The sequence below is a fragment of the Ruditapes philippinarum genome, unplaced genomic scaffold (genome assembly GCF_026571515.1).
Source record: "Ruditapes philippinarum isolate M1 unplaced genomic scaffold, ASM2657151v2 ctg3445_1_1_1_1, whole genome shotgun sequence".
Classification (NCBI taxonomy): domain Eukaryota; kingdom Metazoa; phylum Mollusca; class Bivalvia; order Venerida; family Veneridae; genus Ruditapes; species Ruditapes philippinarum.
In genome coordinates, this window is record NW_026866545.1 from 16,658 (window position 1) to 43,114 (window position 26,457).

Below are 26,457 nucleotides of genomic sequence, written 5' to 3' on the forward strand. Positions count from 1 at the left end.
ATTTCTAACTCTATATCTAGTTTTTATCCGGACACCATTTTGCTATTTTTATTAACAATGACCTTGACCCCTTGGGGTACAAAAACAATCAAAACCTGGGTCTTCATATAAGTTTGATATATACCTAGTTTGGTTAAAATATCTCATTCCTAACTCTAGTTATTGTCCGGAAACCATTCTTCTATATTTAGTAATAGTGACCTTGACCCCAGGGGTCTAAAAGCAATCCAAACCTTGGTTTTGACCAACGGTTGCTATATACCAAGTTGAATACAATAACTCATTCCAAACTCTAGTTATCATCTGGAAACAAGAAAGGCTGTACAGACAAGCTGACTCGGTCCTATATACCCTCTAAACTTCCTGCGGGTGAAATAAAGTTTCACAGTTTGGGGGTATAATTGGGGGTATAATAAAGTTTCACAGTTTATTTATGTTGGTCATTAACTTATTATAGTGTATATAAATAAAAGCTCATTTGATACCAATATATACCCGAATCACAATGATATGTATGTAATAAGATAATTACAAAAGACATTGACCTGATAAAGGATGCTAATGTTGAAAAGAAACATCATCCATTTAATCTTCTACAAGATAACTCAATCATGACTGTCCCTGTACATCAGAAAAACAAACAAATCAACACTTCCTTTGTTACATGTCTTTTTAGGTCATTTTACCATAACCACATTCCTATGTAACATTTAGGACCTGTAAAATATTACAAACATGCACACTATAGTGGTGAAGCTGGTTTTGAAACAGCTCAGTAACTATCTTCTATAATTTTGATCTTTTATTTTACATCAAGTTCTTTCATATCTTAACAAGTTCATACTCTTTACTGATGCTGAAAGAGTATTATTCAGTCAACTCAAACTAGAGAGAGCTACAAAATACACTTTAACCTTTAAGTTTTAAAAGCAACTGATGAGCTAACTTTCACATCAAACTACTTTAATGTCTGCCAATTAAATCTAGGAGCTTTATTATAAATCACATGAAGTAAATGACAAATTGATCATGTATTAACAATCTAGATGTAATCTATTTTTTATCAATTAATAATGTCTCCTGTATCAGGAAAATAGAGCTTTTGATTCAAGAGCATGCCTTCCCTATGGATATTACTGGAAGATGCATTAACTGACAACACACTGGAGATATTGTGTCAAAGATCAAAAATGTCAGTTCATTAAAATTTGTAGGCATGTAACACAGCATGTTAAAACAAATTTGGAAGAAATAGACCTAAACCTCTAATCATGGCTGTCTCCCAAATGGTTACCCAACAGTTATATAAACCATCTCAGTATTTGACTTTTACAATGATGGATGTAAAACAGGTATGTGAACAGTATGTGAACTTATGAACCAGGTAGTATTTAACAATTCACCGGCTGTTATTTATCATTGCAAGCATTATTTTTATGTTGAAACATAAAAGATATATATCCGTTAGTGTTAACAGTATAGCTGCTTCACTTGGAAGACATATGAAAGCTATAAAACAACTGTATCAACAGGATATGTGAACAAATTTTCAGTGAACCAGTAACTATCAATATGTACATCCTGACAGATCAATTTCACAAATAGAAATACTAACTTCCTCTATTGCTTTTACATCTGTAGAATTACTTATAATATTAATATTACTATCTTCTCAAATGGAATAGGATCCTAGCTGTGTTTTTATTTACATTGTATTAAGTTTTTAACTAAGACAATTACATAATATCGTAAAGCTGAGATGTCTTACAAATAGAGAATACATTCATAATTATGGCAGAACTCTTGAAAAGGATAGACAACATATATGCAAAATGTTCTACTGCTTTTTTTCTTTATCTAAAAAAGAGGATAAAATAGCTTCCCTCTCAAGTAGATAAAGCTATGTTGGAATTCATGTTATAAATTTCTTAATTAGGACTATAATCAAAGGAACATATTATTATTATTAGCTACCTGTAGAAGGCAGTATCAATTTATCTATTATGTTGATAACTTTCAGGGTTTTTTTTGCAATCATTACAACCAAGGTCAAGAAAATGAAAGTTGAGACATCCTTCATTTTGAAATTTTCAATTTTACAACTAAAAGGGTATAATTTATGTGTCTGGTGTATAGAACTTAACACTGATGTATCATTTGTCTCGAAGTTTTATTCAAGAATGAATAGTAAAATCAAACAAAAACATATATGCCTAATGGCAAAATATAAATGCAATATATTCTAATTGTGTCAACTTTACATACTTTAAATTAAAAGTTGTTATCCGGAACTCTGCAAATGTGGATTTTTGCAAGCCCTTGGTAAAGACAAAAATTATACTGTTATAACTTCATGGTGCACTGCCATTCACAAAAACTTAGTCAGCTTGTTGCCCTTTTGAAGCTGTAACTGTAAAAGTTTGTAACGGAAAACCTAAAATATTCTTAATTCCAAAGTAAGTCTATTAACTGCCAATGAAAGACCAAAATTTACTTAGCTATTCCCTTCAAAAAATTACTTTACGGCTCTTGTGTTTAAAAAAAATCCCTGATAAATTGTATATTTTATATTCCAAGATAATTAATGACTTGAGGTGAGACATGATTATGTAAAATAAATTTTCCCTGCCAATAAACAGACACTATCATTGATAAAACTTCAGCCAAAAATTTATAAATGCTTAAATGGTGAAAGATTAATCTTACTGTAGGTTGGGAAGCCAGTGTTGCTTTGGCAACAGACAAATCACAATATTTTTTGTTCAACTAACTCACCAAATTATCTAATGCAATATCTTTTAAGTTTTCAAATATATGCAATATTTTCCTAAAATACAGCATTGTCAAAATGATTTCAGCAATCCTGTTAACAAAGTTCATCTTTATGTTGCTTCAAATCATTTGTATTTAAAATTTTTTTTTATCAGTAAAAACAATTAAAGTAATTTTCTAAAATATTCAATTGATTCTTAATTCAAGAGCAATCATGACTTACTTCACAATGACCTTACTTATTTGACCTTAATTACTTATTCATCTTTACATAATTATGCTTCAAGTATACCTCACAATAACATGGTAAGTTTTGGACCAGACACTAAATGTTTTCCCTTTTTCCCATTTTTGTATAAAATTTAAAAAAAAAGAACAAACCCTTACATAAAAACTATATTAACTTGTTTTTTTATAAAGATATATCAAACCTGTATCATAGAAAGAAGGAATCACATGAAGAGAGTATACCAGTTTATTTTTCAAGTTCACAGTCCCTGCAGTGAAAGCACACTTGTAACAATCAAGAGTAGCAATATAACAGTTGATTTATAGTCCAAATTACCCATGCTATCTATGTGCTTATTATAATGAGAGCAATAAAAACTACTGAAGAATCTCCCATACCACTGATAATGCTGTATCAACTTTTTCAGGTCATAGTTCAATATCTTCATAAATTTATAACGGAGAAATTTAAGTTTTTAATTCCGTACTCTGGATAGTTGCTTCATATCAACTTACTGTTGAATAGTAGCTAAGATATGTTTGGGGTTTGTTTTACAAGCAATGACACAACCCTAATGTCAAGGTCCTAAAGCAACTTTTCAGCTTAATTACCTATTTTATCCTTGCTTTGCATTATATCAGCCTAGGTAGAATAAATTACTACAAAGCTTCATGAAGTGAAGGCAATTCCATGTGAAAAGCAAAGGTTTTAGGAATATTAACACAAAATTGCCTTAAATGCAGGTCAAAAAAACTTCATTTATCTTTTAGGCAATACATCTTGAATAAATTTGATTGCAAGCAATCTTAATGATGTTATTTCTGATGATGAATACCCAACAACAGCATTTTATCTTTCTTTTGAAAACAGCATTTTATGATAAGCCATTGTGATTCAAAGGTTACAAGCCTCACAAAAATTGCCAAAATAACCATCAATTACTAACATGATATCAATTAACTTTAAATTTAAGCAATATATTCAATGCCTTTATCATTAATCAATGTAGAACTTTATTATCACTGGGTTACTATGCAACAGAAGACACAATAGTTGTAAAGCAAGAAAAAAGTTCATCTATTAGCTGCTGTAATTGCATGCAATTTCTTTCACAATATTGAAGGGAAAAATCCTTATTGGAAAACATCTAACATATTACTTTAGAGAGGATATTTTCATAAAAACTATAAACCTTAAGACTTTTTGCCAAGTTCAATCAATTACAGTAAAACATGTTTTAGTGAGAAACTTGCATCCAGGTATATAAACATTGTTTTCATACAAACACAGGAAGGTAAAATGCACCAATTAGCCAAACAATTAGACACTGTATGTAAATATTACTGAAAGATATCTGAAACATTTATATTTTCATAAGCATAGACTAGTGAGAGAAGTAAAACATTTCCAACTTCTTGTAAATCTTTCCTTTATGATAAGGTAACACTTGTAGAGATATTTGAGCCGCGTCACGACAAAAACCAACGTAATGCATTTGCGACCAGCATGGATCCAGACCAGCCTGCACATCTGCGCAGACTGATCAGGATCCTTGCTGTTTGCTTACAAACTCTATTACAAGTAGAGAAACTGATAGCGAACAGCATGGATCCTGATCAGACTGCCCGGCTCATCTGGATCCATGCTGGTCGCAAACACACTATGTTGGTTTTGTCCATGACATGGCTCATTTAAAGTAATTACAAGTTATCATGGACAATAATGTCAGCAGTTAGTAACCCTTGTAGTGACATTTCAGAGAAAAGATGTGGTAATAAATTCTCTGAATGTTCATAGAGATGTTGTTTATCTGTGTTTGATAATTCTATCTTACATTTATAATCAAGATATTAATACTAGATGAAGTTTCTAAACCTGTTATTACTTATAGAAATGTCTCTCAACTTGTTGGAAAGAAAAATTAGTTGATAAGAAAAGTATGGAAAATCAGAATATTTGGCAGATTGATCATCAATTTATTAATAAATTAGCAAAATAATAATTTTTTTATTGTCTAAAAAATTATAAAGAAGAGTTCCCTAATAAAAAATAAAATATTAAATGCATTTTCCATTATCAAAAGTTCAAAAGCTGGAAGTAAAGTTGAGTTTTTCAATAAAACAAGTAAGTAGCAGCCACAACACATTCAAAGCATTATATAAACCTTTCTGGAATAGACCAACTAAAAACACATGAACATAATTTACAGTTCCATATACACGGGACTCAAAATAGATTATTTTTTTACTTTTCAAAGAATGGGAGAAAAAAGAAATCTTCATTATGATAACATATTAAACATCAAAGAATATGTTCTTTAGACGTAATCCTGTAATAATGTTTGGTAATATAAAACACTTCAGACTAACACAGCACTAGCTCTGCACTACAATACCTCAACAAGGCAGTCTGAAGACCAGCTGTATCCCCTACTCCAGTGGATAAGAATTTTTAACCTTTGACATGAAAATTTAATGACTTTTCCCAGTTGTTAGAATGCTAAGGATCTTTTCAATCCCTTTTAAGGACATTTCACTGGCTTAAAGGTGCCAAATTATTTTTTTTAAAAATTCAGTTGTTTAAAAATTCTAAAGTGAACAATCAGTCATGAAAAGTGGAATTTTTATATTTGACCTTTAAATGTGACCTTGACCTTAGGGGAAGCAACCTGGCGGTTGTTTTCTGCATGGTGTCTAATTCTTGTTATAATTTGTGGCAAGTTATTATTGATTTGATTTGCTTAAACTTAATGCAGCATACATGAAAAAGTTACAGATGGACAGACAAAGGGTATTCCAATAATCGCCTGCCTCCCTCTATCCCGTTACACAGCAGAGGATTAATAAGGAGCAGATTTCTCACAGCCAGTATACCAGTAAAGCAGGCGTAAGTAATTTCAAGGCATTTCTATACATTTATGGTTTGGTAAAAGAATATGAACCTGTGAAGAAATCCACAAAATTGTAATTATAGTCAATTTTCTTAAGAAATTATCTTCTTTCTTAAAGTATTGCAAATAAACACACACTCCCAATAAAACAAAATGTTGTTTATAATAAGACACCTGGTAAAAAATTTTGATGCTAAAAAGTCTTCAGGAAAAGAAGAAAAAAAACCATCTCAACATCCTTCACTGCACTTGGGGAAATCATATCAAATTTACAATTTTGTTATCTTCAAGCTGCAAATGTTACAATATTTTTTGTCGCAGTTCTACCACAGATTAATTATCAAGATTATATCATTATGCTGAATTATTGCTAAAATGATAACTGGGGAAATTTAATCATTGAATGAAATTTTCTGTTCAAATATCAACTGTATAATAACTATAATTCATACTAATGTATAGACTTAGATACACTGAAAATAGTTTCATGCATGGCAGTGTTCATGACACTATGGATGAAGACACCAAGGCAAGTTTAGTGTCTCACTGAACCTGTTTCATTGCAAGGTAAGCCATTTGTCCTGTTAAAAGCAACCCTGTGTCATTGAAGAGATTGACTGTTTACACCAACACAGTATAGGTCATATGACGACTTCCATCTTTACTGGCAGAGGAAATTCCAGGTTATCCAAAATCACCTTTTCTGTGTTGGTGCGCTGCTAGACAAAAACCTAACAAAACAGACAAACAAAACCTCATGTACAGAGGAATTTCAGGCACAAACATGCACCTGAGTAAGACCACTGATGTTCTACATACTAGCTGGATAGCTTTCTCACATATAGAAACCTAGGACAATATGATCTCATGCATAATAAAAGTTCATCATGTAATTGGCCAATTTTAAAGGCAGTTTTTTTCTCATAGCTTCGAAAAATTAAGATGAAATTTTTTTGCAAGACTGCTCTATTTGTCTGTGTTTCTATGAACACGCCAATCTTTGTCCTTGTCTGACACTGTTAACCAGGAGACTTACAGCCAATGAAATTCATTGAAGCATGTAAGTAGTTAATGAAGGGGAGAAATTATGTGGAAAATGCATGCAGTACATTCATGTCCTCCCAAGCACCTCAGACATTTTTTCCAGAAGTCTGACTCCTGACTTCATAATGAGATGCTATTTCTGTTTTTTGTTGTGTTTTTTTTTTTTTATCTTACTTCATTTTTATAAATTTATTATTCTAAAATATATCCTTTCAAAGCAATTCATTTACTTTTATAAATGTATTACTCTAAAATTTATCCTTTCAAAGCAATTCATTAACTTTTATAAATGTATTACTCTAAAGTATATCCCTTCAAAGCAATTCATTAACTTTTATAAATGTATTGCTCTAAAAAAAAATTCTTTTTAAGCAATTCATTACAAGTTAAATAAGAAACAATTGTGAAAATTGTTGCAATTTAAACAGGTTTGAATTCTTTTCTTCAAGTGAAATCATTAAGCCAAAAAGTTTGAGTGTTAAGGTAATAAACTGCTGAATATATGTATGTATTGGTCATCTCAATCAACTTCTCACCAATATTATAATTATATTATTATATTGTTTACAAAAATGCCCCTCCCCCCAAAGATAAACAACATGCAACACCTGTTTTGAATGAGAGTTGACCTTGACCTCAACCTGACATATATGATAATACTTGAGCTTCAAGGAAAATAAAGTTAACTTCTTTGAAAGAAAATATATGTTCCAAATTTGATTCTATTAAAGACAAAAGTTATGGTCCAGACACTAGTAATTGAGTGAAGTTGACCTTAATGGTGAACATACAGCAGAAATGCCAATATCCATAATGTACAATATAATTATGTTGTTTTTGTTTGTTTGTTTATTTTTGTGAGTTTGTTGGGTTTCAACACTGTATAGGTCATATACTTATGGCAACTTTCCAGCTTTACTGGTGGAGGAAGACCTCAGGTGCCTTTCAGTTCATTATTTCTCCACATTGAGATTCAGACCCATAACTGTGAGGGGCAACTGTTTTGAAGGCAACAACCTTGGCCACTCAGCCATCTGCTGATGCAGGATATATTGCAAGATGTGCTTTAATATATTCTTAAGTTATATAATTTACTCTATTCAAAAAGAAATGCAATAAGTTATCATATAATCTTGTATAAATTTTTCTAAATTAGGAATATTGTACACACAACTAATAGCTGATTAAAAACTGTTTCCACATAAATAATTAATGTCATTTATATAAAAGTCTCAATATCTGAACAAGTCCCTAAGTGATTTCATAACAATTCCATAAACATTTTACACTTAACTTGCTGAATATTTACCCTGAACTTGTAAATTTATTGAATTTGTAGCAGACCATTAGCAATTACAGTGATTTCAATATTAATGTAAACACTGAGCAGTTTACAGTATAAAAGCTTATAAAGATAACAAGTGGGTGGGAAGGATGAGGGGGTGGGGGTTTGGAGGTGTGTGACAGGGGTGGGGGTGGGGGGTCGCTGGTGCTTGATGGCATTCTGGCAAGTCATAATCATCATTAGCACTCTTAGGGACAGGAGGATACAAACAGCTGGATCATCAAATTATCAGCATATCATTATGTATCATAAAATGCAACTTTTGTCATGCATAAAATATTCTGATAAAAACATTGTTATTATCACATGATTAATATGACTGGGCAAATAAAATTCTATATTCTCTTGTTACAACCACAATTTGAATTAGAATAAAAAATCATTAAAAATCTTATTTAAACACACAGCAGTTACTGCATAAATACAATTATAGAATCAAATGTTAAAACAGTGTGTTTAGCTTCCACTGAATATAATGTGATAATATATCAAATTATTTTCTTGTCAATTGCTTAACATTTCTACTGTGACATGTCTAGGGAAATGTCTGGCATAACCACACTGAATTTCTATACGGCTGAAAAATGTCTGCCTACCTTTTGCTCTAATCGTTTTATCATCCTCCACAATTGATAGTAATTTCCAAATATAGATTTCAGCACCACAAAAATATCACATCACACACTGATTATTTTCCCTTAAGAAATTTGTTATAATTCCTTCCCATGAAAAAACCTGACAATCATTTTCTAGCCAAGCTGTAATGTCAAATTAAGTCCAAAAATATTTCCCTACTAATGCTTAAGAGTCATTCTTACAGTACTGCCGCCAGTCTCTTAGAAAAAAATAAGGAAAAAGAGAGAAAGCACAATCTTGTCAAGAAATGTGCTTGACAATTTGTAGACCCCTGGTCTGGCTTCTAATAACTTCCTTCTCATTTACACCATGTAATATGTTTATAATGAAGAAGTCTTTTTTTCTCTACAAAATTATCCAGCACCAAAAGTTTGAGAGTATCCGTGCAGCTCACCTGTATAACTGTTGCTTATAGTGCTTACTTCTCTTTCAAATATATGACACCTGGGGTTAACAATATATGCAAAAACTGAATAAATTATCTAGATATACTTTTTCCTTTTTTATCTACATTATTCTATAAACAAAAACTAAAGAAGATATTGCATCTTAAGAGAATTCTTCACATGTAAAACCATCATTTTCATGCTTGAAATAAATGAACACACCCAAGAGATAAATAAACCTGTAAGTTCATGCACAGAGGAAAAATACAAATGCTAACAAGTTTGTTAAACTAGGCATAAATAATAATTTTCTTGATAACTGGAAAGTTTTGCTACAGATGATATAAAATTAAGATTTATGTTAAAGGTAAACTGTATTTCACATCTAAACATATTTTAAATTATGATAATTGAAACTTGCAAGAAAAAACTGAACATTTTCCCAAATTATCTGCAGTACCTGTCACAATCAAAGGATGAAAATCTGATAAAATTACACCAGTTCTGATTTAATATAATCATAGTAATCAAATAAAAGTTATCAGCCTAGTTTATGGTACATTCTAATGAGATGTATATCTCTATATAATGCTGATAATATAAGAACAGAATGATGAGCTTTTTCTGTAAGTGCAATTTTACTTGTTTTTACAGGTTAAACTTTGCTAAAATCATGACTCAGGAATTTGATCTATTTAAATGTTTTTTTTCTACAGTAAAAATATTCTGCAGCTATGGTAGTGAGCAGCACTCAAGGAAGAAGATAAAGATGAAGTGGTAGATAGATATAATTGGCCTCCTGTAGACAATAGCACAGACCTCTCAAATATTTGTTAACAGGAAATTGTGCCAATCTTTGATCTAAAGCATTATCATAATTGTTATGAATCAATCAGTGCTGGCAGGTGCCCTTGCTCCCCAATCTTACAGTTTATATTGTATAGATAACCAGACATTGATGCCAAGTCTATGTAGCTTGACATATTCATTAATGTCTTATATATACATTTTATAAAGATTTTTTCAACCTCATTTTACCTACTGAATCACCATGTGCATTAAAATACATGTATTATATGTTTATCTTGAATAAGTGATATGAGAGGTTGTTGTGTGCTTCTTAAATATAACAAAGCCACAGCGTGCAGTGTTAACTTGTCTGTCAAGAGCAATAACATTTTCATAAGTATTCTATATAAGTTGAAAAGTGACATAACTCCTAAAAATATTGCTTTCAGAATTGTCTCACAACTGCAAATTGTCTAAATAATCAAGTATTTCAAGCCTTTACAGTACATGACTGACAAAATTCAAAGTTAAACAGGGACCTTACTCCTAACTATAATGCTTTCAGGATAATACCCCTTGCCATGTCATGATAAAAGTATTCCAAGTTTCATGCAAGGCCGTCGTCGATGGTCCGGCCCGTCCGGCCCTGGCCGGACCAATATTTTGGCCAAAAATGAGTTTTTAAAAAGAAAAAGAAAAAAAAACAACACCCATCGCTGATTAGCAATTAGACACTTAACTGGCCCCTTATGCAATGCGCGGTAACATACAAACATGACGCGAAGAAACAACTGGACACTGTTAATTGACCAGGTATATGTAAGGGTCCTACGAAGTCAAGACATCGACGTGACTTCGGACAGTTCACCGTATTATAGGAGTAATCCTGAATACACACATATATATGTTTACAATTCCTTAAATTAATTACATCTGTTCACATACAAGTATCTTAATATGAATAGTTTAAGATAGTTAAAATACCATGATGTGTGACACAATTCTATCGGAACCAAATCAACCAAAACGAACATTTGGTGAGTACATTTTTTCGTCAATGTTATATATATTATGATATAAAAAACAAAACAAAAAACAGTGCATGAGATTTGCAATATGCATTATGAATATCTTAAACTAGTATGCCTGAATTCTCCGAGAACTTGATAACATTTTATTGATTGTACACGGCAACCGTTCAAAAGTCATATTTTTATCACAGTCATATTGATCAGTGCCGTTTTTGCGACTCCGTGAAAATGGTATTGCACGGCCGTGCATATATTTTGACGTCATTTGCGTTATACACACTGAATGTTATCGTTTTTCTATGGGCGTCAATGAAAATGGTTCTTTTTTCACTTTAAAAGGTCCTTTATTTTGGTATGTAATAAACAGAATATTAAACTCGTGTAAGTTCATACTGAATGTATTGAACTCTTTGAATAAAATATTATACTCGCCAGAGGCTCGTGTAATATATTTTCATTCAGCTCTTGGAATTCAGTAGTAAACTCATTCAATTTACTCTATTACATAATTACAGTGCAGGACGTGTTCCGGCCTAAGTACTTTAATGAAGCACTCGATCTTGCAATGGCCAATGTAAAAGAGAGATTTGACCAACTGGGATATCGCGTACTTCAGAACGTGGAGGATAGACCAAGTACACTAGAAAACTTGGTTTTGTTTGTGATTTCTATGGCAACGATATTAAACAAGACATTTTAGAGGTGCAGCTTCAGCTGCTACGTTCACATTTTGACAAAAACAGGAGATAGTACTGTTACTCTACCTGACTCTTTGAAATTTGTTTCAGTACAGTCGGTGTTAGTACGAGCACTGTTCTCCAAGGTCGTTTTGTTGTTAAAGGTTTTGTTAGTAATGCCTGCTACTAATGCTACCAGTGAAAGGACATTCTCGGCGCCCAGAATAAAGAACATACCTGAGATCGACAATGTCTCAAGTACGCTTGAACAATCTAATGGTGTAACATATTCATAAGTACAGGACAGATTCACTCAACTTACTTGTAATTGCCGATGAGTTCATTACCACCAGAGAACGACGGCGATGTGTTTTTGGAAAATTTACATAAAATGAGACTCTGATTTTTGCAAGATTATTGTGAGCAAAATACAAGTTACTGCTAAACAAAAGCGGTTATTGTTGACTCGTAATGTACTATTCTTCCATCATGGCATCGACTGCTATTTAAGCTTATACCATTGTGTGATTTATGTTAAACAATAATCCACGTACTGTAATATTTCTTGTATTTGTTTATTTATAATTATCAGATTAAAATGTAACTAAAGAATTATAACAACATTAGTTATTGTTTATTTTTCATTTGCCAAATATCAATTGCATAAAATCTGTAAAAAATCGTTGACATATTACTATAACATGTACTAGCGGCAGGCTGTAAACTGTGCCAAATATACGGGAAAACGCCCCTGAGAGCATCCTAGAATAAAAAATTTCCGGGGGAGCATGCCCCCGTACCCCCCTAGATTCTAGCTAAAACATACCAAATTGGCCGCACCAATCACAAAATCGTGACGCAGGCCTGTCATGTTGAAACCTTCTATAGTTTTGAAATCATTCTATATAATAAGATTTTTTGTCAAAAATTCAAAGCTAATAATATATCCCTGAAATGCTAAAATATTTCATTTTCATTTCCAAATAAACGGGCAGATTGTATACATTTTCAAAATATAGAAAATAAAAATTCACAAGGATTTCTTTAAAAACAAATAAATAACCCTAATCACCCCACAAAAGATGCTTAAACAAATGCACATATAATGTATAATCAACCTTTAATTACATCGGTAACCTCAATCTTATGGAACCAGTAACACAGAAACCAGAAGAGCTAGTTTGTATAAAACAGAAACTAAAGTAAAGACTATAATGCAAACAACCTCAAGGCAAAACTTTTATATCTTCAAAACAAAGTGTTCCCAGATGCTTCTATTTGAAAGTTTCCAATAAACTTATTTGCTGAATAAAACCAGAAGGAAACAATAAAATTTATTGCAGATCGTTAGGAATCTTAAAGGAGGCAATGAAAACTATAACATACTTCACACACAATAAGATGTGCATGCAACAATTACTTTAATATCCCCCATGTATATTGTTTGCACTTTTTTTCCTTCTGTGAAAATTCTTCTTTGAAGACACCAAAGCTATGCACATTTAATGTCAATCTAACATAAAGTTCAATATAACGTAAACATGTGAAGGATTCATATCAAAAAGTGCTCAAACTTTGTTGTTTTTTCTTGTCTATTGAGCTTTTTTTTAATAGCCCCCTATCATATCATAATATGAATTTAAAACTACAGTAACTCTATGAACTCTAAAACCATTGACTTTAGCATGAGTAAAACTTACATCAATAAACCCTTTATTCGAATACCCAGCATTATCCAAAGTAGATTTGCGGTCCTGTTTTTATCTCTACATAAATCAATATAAATACGAGCGTATTATTCGAAATGCATTATCTGAATACCTCCTATTTTTCGAAGTAAAATTTCTATTCCGATTCTATAATTATGAAAGAATTTCACACCTATTATTTGAAACCAGACTAATTAGCGAAGATCCACTCTCTGACCAGTCGACTTATGAAAAATTATCATCAGTTGTGCGTGTATTTAGCCAATCGTGATAATAACTCTTTGTGTGTTCTTTAATCAACTTTAATTACCGAAAATGAAAAGCTATGCACCAAGTTCAATGTTGTTACTGTTATTGTTTGAAGATGACATAAATTTTCATACATACCGTATATGTGAATTTGTCAAAACATCCAAAAGATTTTTTTTCATTAATTATAACGCTACATGAGAGCCTTTACCCTAATCGAAAATACCAGAGTTAGTTGTAATTACGGTAGTGACAACACGGCCATTATCAAGGCTTTGCATGAAACGAAACGATACATAATGAAGAATAAAATGCAAGCATTTATAACTTCAATGCCAAAAAAAATATGTCTTTAATATTTATTTTTCTCAATTAATTGCGGGAAGCAAGTGTGTTGTAAACGGCAGTTTTGCTATGATTGGCCAAAGTGGAGTAAAATAATAAGTTTTCGTCTCTCACAATATTCCGATTTCGATTATTCGAACCCATCGATTATTCAAACTAGGCACTTCGAATAAACAGGGTTGGACTGTATTCAGCATGTTCTTTTTTTACACAAACAACATAAAACTAAGCTGACCATGTCTCAGAAAGAGTCTTTAGTTTCTTCAGAAGTTGGGGTTATAAAGTGCATTTAGTGATATTAAGGATAGGAGATTATCTCCAGATCCCCTAAATGACCAGTAGGCTCAATCATGCTGATAATGAATATATCAGCACAGCCTGATACTGATGCTATATGTTTCTTTCTCTAAGTCACTACAGTGACTCACTATGCAGCAAAACAGAAATTGTAAAATAAGACTTGCTCTGCTGTTCATTTTTAATCTGAATTATCAAAAATCAGAAACTTGAGCAGCTAAAAACATACTGTGTGTGTGCTTTGGATTGTTTACCATAGCCACTGGAAAGATTACTATATGGATGAGCATGAAAAGCATAAATATGATACTATTTAATTAAATGTACTGATTTGTCTGACCCTACTGGTGGCACCTAAGTTAAGTCATTTATAACCACCACATACCAGTGTTCAGAGAGTTAAAACAATTCTTTTTAATTAGAATGATATATTTAACTGGCTAAATTATATCAACTGACAAAACATAAATTTCCCAAGAGCTACATAATTTTGCAAGTGTGCAATTGTTCAACTTATGCTTAATTAATTTCGAATGAATTCTGCTATTATATTTATTACCGTATAATTTTAATGCAAGTGTATTACTTTTTTGTTACAACAAAGATATTCTGGGGAAATAATACAAACTAGTTTAGAGCAGAAACATCAAAGGATAATACCAAATAAAATTCTGCATCTCTTAGATATATCTATAAACAAATCAGTCAATAAGTTAAAGAGGAAAGCACATGTTGTACAGCAGAAAAAGAATCTATCAAAAAATAGCTATTAAAACCTTATTCTGTACCATACATCATCTAAACAAATCTCAAGATCATGTCCGACTATGACCTGTTAGAGGTCTATAAAATAAAATAATAAAGTGACTGGTACATGTATCTATGGGTGTAAAGGGTGTCTATCATTTAGTTTACAAAGTAATGACTGTACTTCTCATGTAATAAATTAAACTTTTCATAAGGGCGTGTTTTACTTACATATCACTGATATTATTCAAAATTCAAATTCTACTTATGTTTTGATACAGTAAACCAGCAAAAGGTACTCAAAACAAGAGCTGTCGGTAGGACAGCAATGCTCGACTATTCTTAGTGCTTGACAGTAAAAGAGCCTTGATAATGTAAAATTTTCTGAGTTAATAACAAAAGAACAAAATTTTTCTTTAAATCCATGTTACAGTTATAGGCCTTGGAGAGAGTCCTATTATGCTCTCAAAGAAGAGTATAAAATTTCAACTTGTTTCAATAGAATATGAAAATATCTGAGGTGGTATGCAAACCTAAATGTAAATTCTAAGTTGAACAAGAGCACCGCTAGGCGGAGCATTATATGCCCGAAAGTGATTTTTTTTTAAAGAAGACGAAGCATTTGTTAGACATGGGAATTAAAAAAAATTTTACCTCCTTCAAATAACAATCCTCCCTTGAAGTTTCAATATTTTGGTCCAAATGGAACTTAAGTTATGCCCCAGAAACTGTTTTCAATTCTAAGTAATAGTGACCTTGACCTTGTGACCCCAAAATCAATAGGGGTCTTCTACCCAATATGGGCAATCATCCTATGAAGTTTGAATATTGTGGGCTAAATGGAACTTAAGTTATGCTCAAGAAACTGTTTTCAATTTCTTAGTAATAGTGACCTTGACCTTTAACTTGTGATCCCAAAATCAATAGGGTTCTTCTACCCAATATTGACAATCATCCTATGAAGTTTGAACACTGTGGGCCAAATAGAACTTAAGTCATGCTCCGGAAACTGTTTTTAGTTTTAAGGTAATAGTGACCTTGACCTTTGACCTTGCGACCCCAAAATCAATAGGGGTCTTCTTCCCAATATGAACAATCATCCTATGAAGTTTGAACACTGTGGGCCAAATGGAACTTAAGTTATGCTCAAGAAACTGTTTTCACTTCTAAGGTAATAGTGACCTTGACCTTTGACCTTGTGACCCCAAAATCAATAGGGGTCTTCTACCCAATATGGACAATCATCCTATGAAGTTTGAACACTGTGGGCCAAATGGAACTTAAGTTATGCTCCGGAAACTGTTTTCAGTTTTAAAGTAATAGTGACCTTGACCTTTGACCTTGTGACCCCAAAATAATAGGGGTCTTCTACCCAATATGGACAATCATCCTATGAAGTTTGAACACTGTAGGCCAAATGGAACTTAAGTTATGCTCCGGAAACTGTTTTCAGTTTTAACGTCATAGTGACCTTGAACCTTATGACCCTAAAATCAATAGGGGTCTTCTACCCAATATGGACAATCATCCTATGAAGTTTGAATATTGTGGGCCAAATGGAACTTAAGTTATGCTCCGGAAACCAAATTGCTAACGGACGGACGGACAGAAAAAAGGGGCATAATTCTGTCAAAATGCCTGATACAGTTACCTCCTCCTGTCTACAGATTGGGGTCATAATGGTTAACAAGCGTGCAAAGTTTCAAAGCCATATGTCAATGGACTTTGAAAATATTTGAGGTATTACAAAAACTTTAACGCAAATACTAAGTCAAAAAAGGGGCATAATTCTGTCAAAAAGCTTGATACAGTCACCTCCTCCTGTTTACAGGTTAGGGTCATAATGGTGAACAAGTGTGCAAAGTTTCAAAGCCATATGTCAATGGACTTTGAAAATATTTGAGGTATTACAAAAACTTTAACATAAGTGGTTACGCGGACGCTCGGGTGACTACAATAGCTCTACTTATATTTATCGAATAGTTGAGCTAATAATTCAAGCTCAGATTCTTCTCATGATTTGATACAGTAAACCACTATTAAGGTGCTTAAAATAAAGTTTTATTTTCCCCCCTCGTCTTTCCATCAAATTCAGAAACATGAAATATTATAAGACTGAAAAATAGATTTTATTATTTTGTCCACTATAGAGCTTTGACTGAATTTATTACTTATTACAGTTTCTTCCTGCTGGATATTGGATTTCAAATTATTTATTAAATGTCATTTGATATATGAATGAACTTGATTATTTTAAAGTGACATTATGCCTATCCAAGGGTATAAATGAGTGAATAGGTGAAAGTCAAAATAAGTTTTTATTTTGCCATAATTTCTTTTTACATAAAAATTTATTTCACATGAACAATAAACAACAGACGGCAAACAAATTTTTTCTTAAATAAACCCTTAGAATTATTTAGTTCATAAAAAGAGTGGGTCAGTCTTTTTATATTTTAGGCTGATTTGAATTTGATCCTAAACATTTTTTCAATATGAACTATTGGTCAATCACCATTTTAACAGTCAATCTTTTGAAATATATAGTCAGTTCAGCCCAACTTGACTATGAAAATATGAGCATAATGTCACTTTAAATGTAATATAACCATTACATAATATTATTTTCTATATTAATCACATTTAACTTTCAAAATATAGAATTTGTCGATTTTCAGTGGGAATTTATTTTGGGCAAAAAATACAATGTGATAAAAGGGCAACATTAGTTTTGTTGACATTTAATAGATATATTATGACAGGTTTGATTTATCAAACTTTTCCTTTATAACAAAATCTGTTTTGGGTAGTGTTGTTCTCCTTTCCCCCTTCTAAACTATTTTCCCTTCACTTATTTATTGCAAATTGCAATATATAATATTGAGGACACCGAGGCAATAGATGAAAAACATCAATATTTCAGTTATGTAAACAGAACAAAGATACTGACAATATATAAACATAAACTATGTTTTAATATTATAGTAACATTCTGCTTTTTCAGGGAAAAATCAAGTTTATTCAAAAGTAAAGACAACTCTGAATCAACAAAGCAATACAAGTTTACCAGAGTTACCTACCTTGAAGAAACAGATAGCAGGAGAGGGTGGCTGACTGGTATCTGAACAATCCTGATCCTCTTTTACAGGTGAAGTCACAGTCACTGTCAGGCCCATCTTATTCTTAGACTCTGTATCATCTATGTTAACCTCCTTTGATTCTACACTGGCAGGATCTGCTGTTGTACTCCTGTTTTGTAAATGCACATGGTTTGTTATATTTTGTTTATTTTCTGGAGAATTTGCCAATTTGTTTGCGGCTGACCTTTGTAATATCCTTTCACTTGGGGCTAAATTCCGTTCACTTTCATATGAATTAGAAGTTTGTGGTCTTTTAGGACTTAGAACAAATCTAACTTCACTACTTTTGTTTACATTTACAGTATCCTTCTCGACTTTTTTATCACTTTTTTCACTGGGAGTACAAGCTTGAGAATTCGGTTCAAAACCCGCACTCACATAGTTCTTAGACCCTTCTTTATTTAAATCTACAGCTACTTTACATTTATCAGTAACATTGTCAATAATATCAACAGGTTTATCACTGGATAAAGCTTTACCATTATCAAGTTTACAATCTGATGCAGGGACAGTAGTAGAATTTGTTGTAACAGTAGCATGAAATGGTTTAACACTGTTGCAATTAATATCTGAAGCTTTCCCATTATTTTCCTCCCTATCTTTCTTTATGTCAAGAACTTCATGCGGAGATACAGATGCATTATATGAGGAGGTATAATCAAGAAAAGAGATTGGAGATTCATGAGTGGAGACTGAGGTAGAGTGAAAAACTGGAGATCCTGATGGTGGCGGTGTTTTAGAACTGAAAACAAAAATGTATAAGAAAAAATAAAATATAAATCAAATTAAAGTTCCTCCAAAACCCCGAAAAAGCATAAGAAAGTTTCATTCAGTAGTAAATACTATTTGATTATGATTTGATTAGTAGGTCTCTATACATGTTATAAACAGAGCTAAAATGAACTTAGAGATCAAGATTGTACAAGTATACATTTATTGTCTGGCAGAGAAAAGACAAATTGAAAATACATGTATATATCAACATTCAAATATGCATCAAAATTCTATTACAATATACAAACTGCATGAAACATATCTGAGAAAAACAGTTTGAAAGGACTAAATAAAGATTTAGAAGTTCTTGCATTTGATAACTTAAAATTTAAATTTTCAACAGCCACTCCTTCTCAGATAACAAGAGGGCCATGATCAAGAGGGCCATCATGGCCCTGAGTCCATGATCAAGAGGGCCATCATGGCCCTGAGTCGTTCACCAGAAACAACTGCTTTTCAGTGTTGGAATGTCAATATACATTTTTGTATTCTAATACTAAATTTGAGCATAGAATATGTTTAAACAATAATTTGAAGAAATGCCATGATCTGGGGCATTAAAGCTTTAGCTTAAACGGGGCTAATCAAATTAATATGAGCAAACTTGATAAAAGACTACCTAAGAATGCTACAAAGTTTGGTGATCATCTATCAATTATTTCAGTAGGAAATGTTCAAAGGTTTTTTCTATTATTAGCTTTAGTGGCCCCTAAAAGGGGCTAATCAAATTAATATAAGCAAACTTGATAAAAGAGTACCCAAGAATGCTACAGACAAAGTTTGGTGATCATCCATCAATTGGTTCTGAAGTAGAAGATGTTTAAAGGTTTTTCTATTTATAGCTTTAGCAGCCCCTAAAAAGGAGCCAATCAAATTAATGTGAACAAACTTGATAAAAGATTACCCAAAAATACTACAAAGTTTGGTGATCATCCATTAATTAGTTCTGTAGGTGAAGATGTATAAACATATTTCTATTTTTAATTTAAGCGGTCCCTAAAAGGGGCTAACCAAATAAATATGAGCAAACTTGATAAAAGACTACCCAAGAATGCTACAGACAAAGTTTGATGATCATCCATCAATTAGTTCTGTAGGTGAAGATATCTAAAGGTTTTTCTATTTTTAGCTATAGAGACCCCTAAAAGGGGCTAATCAAACTAATATGAGCAAACCTGATAAAAGACTACCCAAGAATGCTACAGACAAAGTTTGGTGATCATCCATCAATTAGTTCTGTAGAAATAGACATTTAAAGGTATGTCTATTTTTAGCTTTTGTGGCCCCTAAAAGGGGCCAATCAAAATAATATTAGCAAAATTGATAAAAGACTACCCAAGAATGCTACAAAGCATGGTGATCATCCATCAATTTGTTCTCTAGATAATGATATTTAAAGGTATTTCTGTTTTTAGCTTCAGCGGCCCCTAAAAGGGGACAATCAAATTAATAAGAGCAAATTTGATAAAAAAAAAAAACTATGTAAGAATGATAGAGACAAAGTTTGGTGATCATCCATCCATTAGTTCCGTAGAAGAAGATGTCTAAAGGTTTTTCTATTTTTAGCCCTAGAGACCCATAAAAGGGGTCAATTAAATTAATATGAGCAACTTTGATAAAAGACTACCCAAGAATGCTACAAACAAAGTTTAGTGATCATCAACCAATTACTTCTCTAGATATAGACATTTAACAGTATTTCTATTTTTAGCTTTATAGGCCCCTTAAAGGGGCCAATCAAATAAATATGAGCAAACTTGATAAAAGACTACCCAAGAATGCTACAGACAAAGTTTGGTGATCATCCATCCATTAGTTCTGTAGAAGAAGATGTTTAAAGGTTTTTTTCTATTTTTAGCTCTGCTGACCCCTAAAAGGGGCCAATTAGAATGACATGAGCAAATTCAAGTGTGACTGTCACAAGGATGCTACAGACCAAATTTGAAGTAAATCTGCTTAGTAGTTTCAGAGAAGGAGACGATTGTTGACGCATGACGACGGACGATGGACGCCGGAGCATCCCCCTTTGATACTAATAGCTCACCCTGAGCCTTCGGCTCTGGTGAGCTAATAAAGCTTAGCATAATATCATACCTATGTTGTATAGCATCAGTATGTAACAGAATTTCTGTACTTTACCAGCAGGTAGTTGTATTGGATCATGTAGCAGACCATGTAATGTAGCAAAATTTTCATTTTATTTATATAAAAACAAGCTCAATATTGTTATATGATATAACCAAACTTAAGTGTACTTACCTATTTTCATTAGAATGGTACATTTTATTATCCTCTGATGGTGACCTATTTGCTTTCTCAAAACTTGTGATAGAACTTGAATGACCGGAGTCACAAGATGATGGTGTGTTTGTGGAGTTTTCTGAACTTCTGCTCAATGTCCAGATCTCAGCAGAGAAATCATACTCTGAAAGCTGACTTTTTTCCTGTCCTGAATTGTCCATTTTGGAATTTCCTGACTCGGACGGACTTGTGAGACCAGATGGCGACGAATGTGAACACAGGGAGCTCTGATCTCCATGAGCTTCCTCCTCCAGGAGGATTGATAAGTGGTTGGAACTGCAATGAGATAGTCTGTAATACATACATTCAAAATCTGTCCTAAAAGGCCAGTGGATGAAATGGAGAAAGGAGCATTTAGTGAGAGGTTGCCTCTCATAAAAGGAAACAGAAGTGCAATGAAATAAACTGTAATATATGCACTGAAATCTAACCATCAAGATACAATGGTCTTTGTGATAGGCCACCACTCATTAAAGACAATTTGCACAATAATAGATCACAAATAAAAAAGGAAAACTAATATAATATATTTCATATATATTGTATTTGGGAGGTCTTTAAAGCAGTGTTGACTGTAGTTGGAAATTCATGAAATACATAACATGTTACAGCAGAGTTTTGCAATCAAACTTCAATATAATAAATTATGAAACATTCACATATTTACAAAACTGTTTTATCTTTTCAAATAATCTCCTAAACTATAAAATTTCCTCAGTAACATTATAACATCTACTCTAAACACTTTCCTCATTCTCTCAATACTTATATTAAGAAGAGTATATTTAAAAGAAAATAATATCATAAAGGAAAACACAATAAGTTGATGTTCCTACTGAAGAGTGATAACATCACTTCTCACTTAAATAACTTCTAACAACTTTGATCTCATCAATAAATAAATTTGTCTGTTAGCATATCTGATGTGAGATGTCCTGTGACCCACTTTGCCAATAAGTACCAGCTATCAATTTAGCTAGCTTTTAAGCAAAAGAATTCAGATTAAACTATGCACTATGGATTTCAAATTCAACAAGCAATTATCATAGTATTGCAAGCAATCCATAAGTCCCCAACGGTTGGAACCCCAGCAACATTCTGATGGGCCTTTTGCCATTCAATTTTACCAGTGAATGAATGACATGAATGAACTTATATCTTTTGAGTTCTAAGTTTGTCTATATCACAGTAATGTGTTCAGTTTCCCTGCCTAGTAAGGAAATTATGTTTATACAACCTTGTCATATTATAACAATGTGGGATTTTAAAGTAAATCCTATAAGGAATGAAGAAGTTGGAGTGAAAAATACCAATTTCTCGAAAAAAATCTAAGTTCAAGGGGGACATAATTCTGGAAATAGTCTTGCTAGAGTATTTAACCTTCTCAAAAATGTTGAGTGATAATAAGAAACATATATATGAAGTTTGAAGTAGATACATTAGGAAATAAAGAAGTTATTTAAAAAAGACAACATTTTTTTTCATAAAAATTCTAAGTTCAAGAGAGGTAATACTGATAATCTTTGTGCTAGAGTTGTAAACCTTGTCACATATGATGTGGTTGATGACCAGAAACTTATATTTAAAGTTTGAAGTAAACACCTTAAGAAATAAAGAACTTATAGTGAAAAAGCTGAAAAATTTAAATCAGAAATCTTGAAATTCAGGCTATTGTTGCCATAGCAACCAGAATTTTCAACATAGGAAGATAAGAGAAAGATGTGCATAATCTCCAGACTGCCATCTACCCATATTATAAGTTTCATAAAAATATTTTCAGTTCTTTTTAAGTTATCACTGGATCCAGTTTATGTGTTAAATTTGCCATATTTTCAGACTATTTGTTGCCATAGCAACCAGAATTTTCAACATAGGAAGAAAAAAAAAGACGTGCATAATCTCCATACTGCCATCTACTAGTATCCATATATATCAAGTTTCATAAAAATATTTTCAGTACTTTTTGCGTTATCGCGGGATCAGTTTTGTGGACGGACGGACGGAGGGTAAACCTAAAGTCCCCTCCGGTTAAACCGGTAGGGGACTAATAACAAAGAAACTACATCTTTCTTAAGTTGATGATTTTGTGGTATCAAAAGAAAACAGAAGTTAACTTACTTATTTGAATTCACTCCTCCAGCTTTGAACAACTGAGCCTGAAGTGTTGGAATCTTTGGTTTACTTTCATCATCCTTACAACTGGTTCCATTATCATTCACACAAACTGTCTTTCGATCAATAGGAACAGGTTTTACAGTATCAATCGACAAAGGAGTGCTAAAGTATCTTGGAGCAGAGGTCATAGAGAACGATTCAAATCCCTCATACTCTGGTGTAGTATCACTCACAGAGAACACAGGGGTTGTTGAGAAACTGGTGGGACTTATCTGACCTTCTTCTATAGCATTACTGAAACTGTCACTTCTAACTCTACCTGTAGGCATCTCATCTGTTGAACTAGCAGGATTTTCAATGGCTTTCCTGTAACTTTGCCTCCGTAACATAGCATGACCTTTGTCCTTGTGAACAACAGCATTTTCTGTACCAGGTCTTTTAAATTCAATTCCTTTTTCACTTTCACCCCAATCTCGGTCTTTGATAAATTGCCATTCTCCATTTCCATTTGATTGAATTTTTTCACCTGATCCAGTCTTTGATATCTGACATTTAGGATGGTTGTTGTTTATAACCCCTCCCTCTGTATCAGAATTATTTGAAAGCATACACTCTGACCCTGTAGAGTTGTCAGACCTGAATCTGACTGGTATATCCTTCCTATGCATATTATCAAGTTCTTCAGAATTATCTATGATATCTACATTGGCATCTGAATTTTCACTTGTCAAGTTTTCTTGGTCATCTAACAGACTATCACCATGACTAAACTGTTGTCCATCAGAGTTATCCTCACTGCTATGTTTACGCATCAAAGGTACAGATCTATTACAGGTGTGAACTTTATTATCACACTCACACGAACATTTATCTCCTTTACTTATACCCTGCCTTTTTATACTTTTCACTACATCTATGTTTAATGCCTCTGGAAAAATCAAAACAAAACATCAGTAGTATTGCCTATTGGTACATTTTAGTTTGGTAATTATAGTAACATTATTCTTCAACTATACTTTGTATATAATATAAGACAAAAAAAATATTATAATCCAGCTCTTTTAAATTTTCCATTACACTAAATTTTGAAAGCTGATTGAAACTTTTTTGTTTTTGTTGTTGCAAGTCACAACAGTTCAAACATTCAGTACAACATTATTCTAACTGTTGTATGTTGTGTATATCTTAGGTTTTTCACTTAATAATGCAATGTCAATAAAACAGAAGTCTGAAGGTAATATCTTACGAAAACCTTCATTATGGACATAGCATTTCTGATTAATATTGCAATAAAATGGATGGAAATGAAATGTAAAGGGAGAATAGCAAAAGAAAACTTGCTTACCAACAAGTGGAGAGTTTGTTGTCCTTTTCTTACAACTTGGATGGACCTTGGATTTTTCTAGTCTCTGAAAAAATAGAATGAAGTTATTGACTTGCAATCAAATGATTGAAAGAAACAATGTTTTATTGTGTGTTGATGTAGATTGCTGTCTATTGATAAGAATTTTAGTTCTATTCTGGCAGGCAGTTTCATTCATTTCGTTTCAAAAGCGCTTAAAAAACTTAAATCTGGCACTGATAAGCCCAATCTCTACAAACCAAATATGAAAGATATTTGTCAATAAATGAATTTGCTTAGAGGAAGTGTAGAAAAGTGCTATGGAAATACAAAGGGATGAAGCAGCAACTATAATATGCACCCTGAATTATTCCAGAAAGCATTAAAACATTACTCTGTATAAATTCAATATCTCAAACAAATAAACTCAACTCTCAAGACAACTCGGTTAAAGAATTAATTCTATCACAAAGGCTGCATTAAAAGCAATTGCAATAGGTGTTGCACCGATATGTAATTCTAGCTTTAAAACTTCAACAGAGGTAAAAGTTATCAACAAGTCTATTTCTTGAACTAATATGACTAACCAGGATCTATATTTATTAATGATAGTTAATATCTTTATAGTACAATGAAATAAGCTAGGAATGGTTTATTCTAAATTCAAAGCATCACAGAGCCATTATGCAAATTTGGTTGGTCAAAGGGTTACCAAGATTGTTAGAAAGAGATCAGTATGACAGCCTACCAGAGCAGACAGAGCTTTTTCCTTGATGTTAAGTTTGTTTCTGAGGGCTGAAATCTCCTGTCTGATCTGATACTTTAGATATTCTGCAGATGATGACAATGAAATCTCACTCTGAAAATATAACAAAATATTTAACTTTAATATCACTCATTTCCTTCACAATCGCCTTTCATACAGATATTGTTAAAAAATGTAATTCTGTTTTGATTACATTCTTCTATCAGATTGTTGTATAACAATATATCAAATATGAAAAGTTCTCATCCAAAATAAAATGATAATAGAAAATAGAAATAAGTGTTATGAATTAACAATAGTCACAATTTCATCATTGAAATGTGATAGAGATTTAGAATGCTGTTTAAATCTATATATTTTTTTGTTTCATTTCAGATTCAGGTATGTATTAAATGGTAGTAACTGATGAAAAGAAAATATTTATTTAGTTTCCTTGCCAACAAAGAAAATGACATTTATAGGAGAACATCAGATTTCACATTTTCACTAGAAGCCGAGGCATACATTAAAGTGTTTACAAGCTGGAAAATAATGGTTATTTTAATCTTACACAGAAACAAACATTCTCTGTTTGATGCATTCCTATATTTAAAGCATCAATGACTTTTAGTGAGGCAGAATTAATACAATCCTATATCTAATGCCTCTCAGCAAGTGTACCATCAATTACAAGATTTTATTGGTAATTGATTTTGTGATAAGGTTAGACTTCATTCTAATAAAATTGTCATAAAAACTAATTTGATGAACCAGACAGAATAACACTATCAAAAGTTTGTGACTCAGAAACAATAGTCATTCTTTCCTTATGACCAGTTAAACAAGAGCCGGTGGAACAGGGTGATGCTCCCCGAATAGGTTTTGGACACAGGA

At 32.3% G+C, this 26,457-nt stretch overlaps 1 protein-coding gene across 4 annotated transcripts in view; it reads right to left on the reverse strand.

Annotated features, from left to right (window-relative positions):
• Positions 1-26,457, reverse strand: part of LOC132732834 (uncharacterized) — a gene marked incomplete at its 3' end in the record, with an annotated part of 90,256 nt that overhangs the window by 14,812 nt on the left and 48,987 nt on the right. For 2 of the 4 annotated variants that reach the window (XM_060719351.1, XM_060719353.1), the window contains 5 exon segments: positions 18,227-19,028; positions 21,320-21,652; positions 23,480-24,404; positions 24,822-24,885; positions 25,567-25,677. In XM_060719351.1, coding sequence (XP_060575334.1) covers positions 18,227-19,028; positions 21,320-21,652; positions 23,480-24,404; positions 24,822-24,885; positions 25,567-25,677 — 2,235 coding nt within the window. 4 annotated transcript variants of the gene reach the window in all.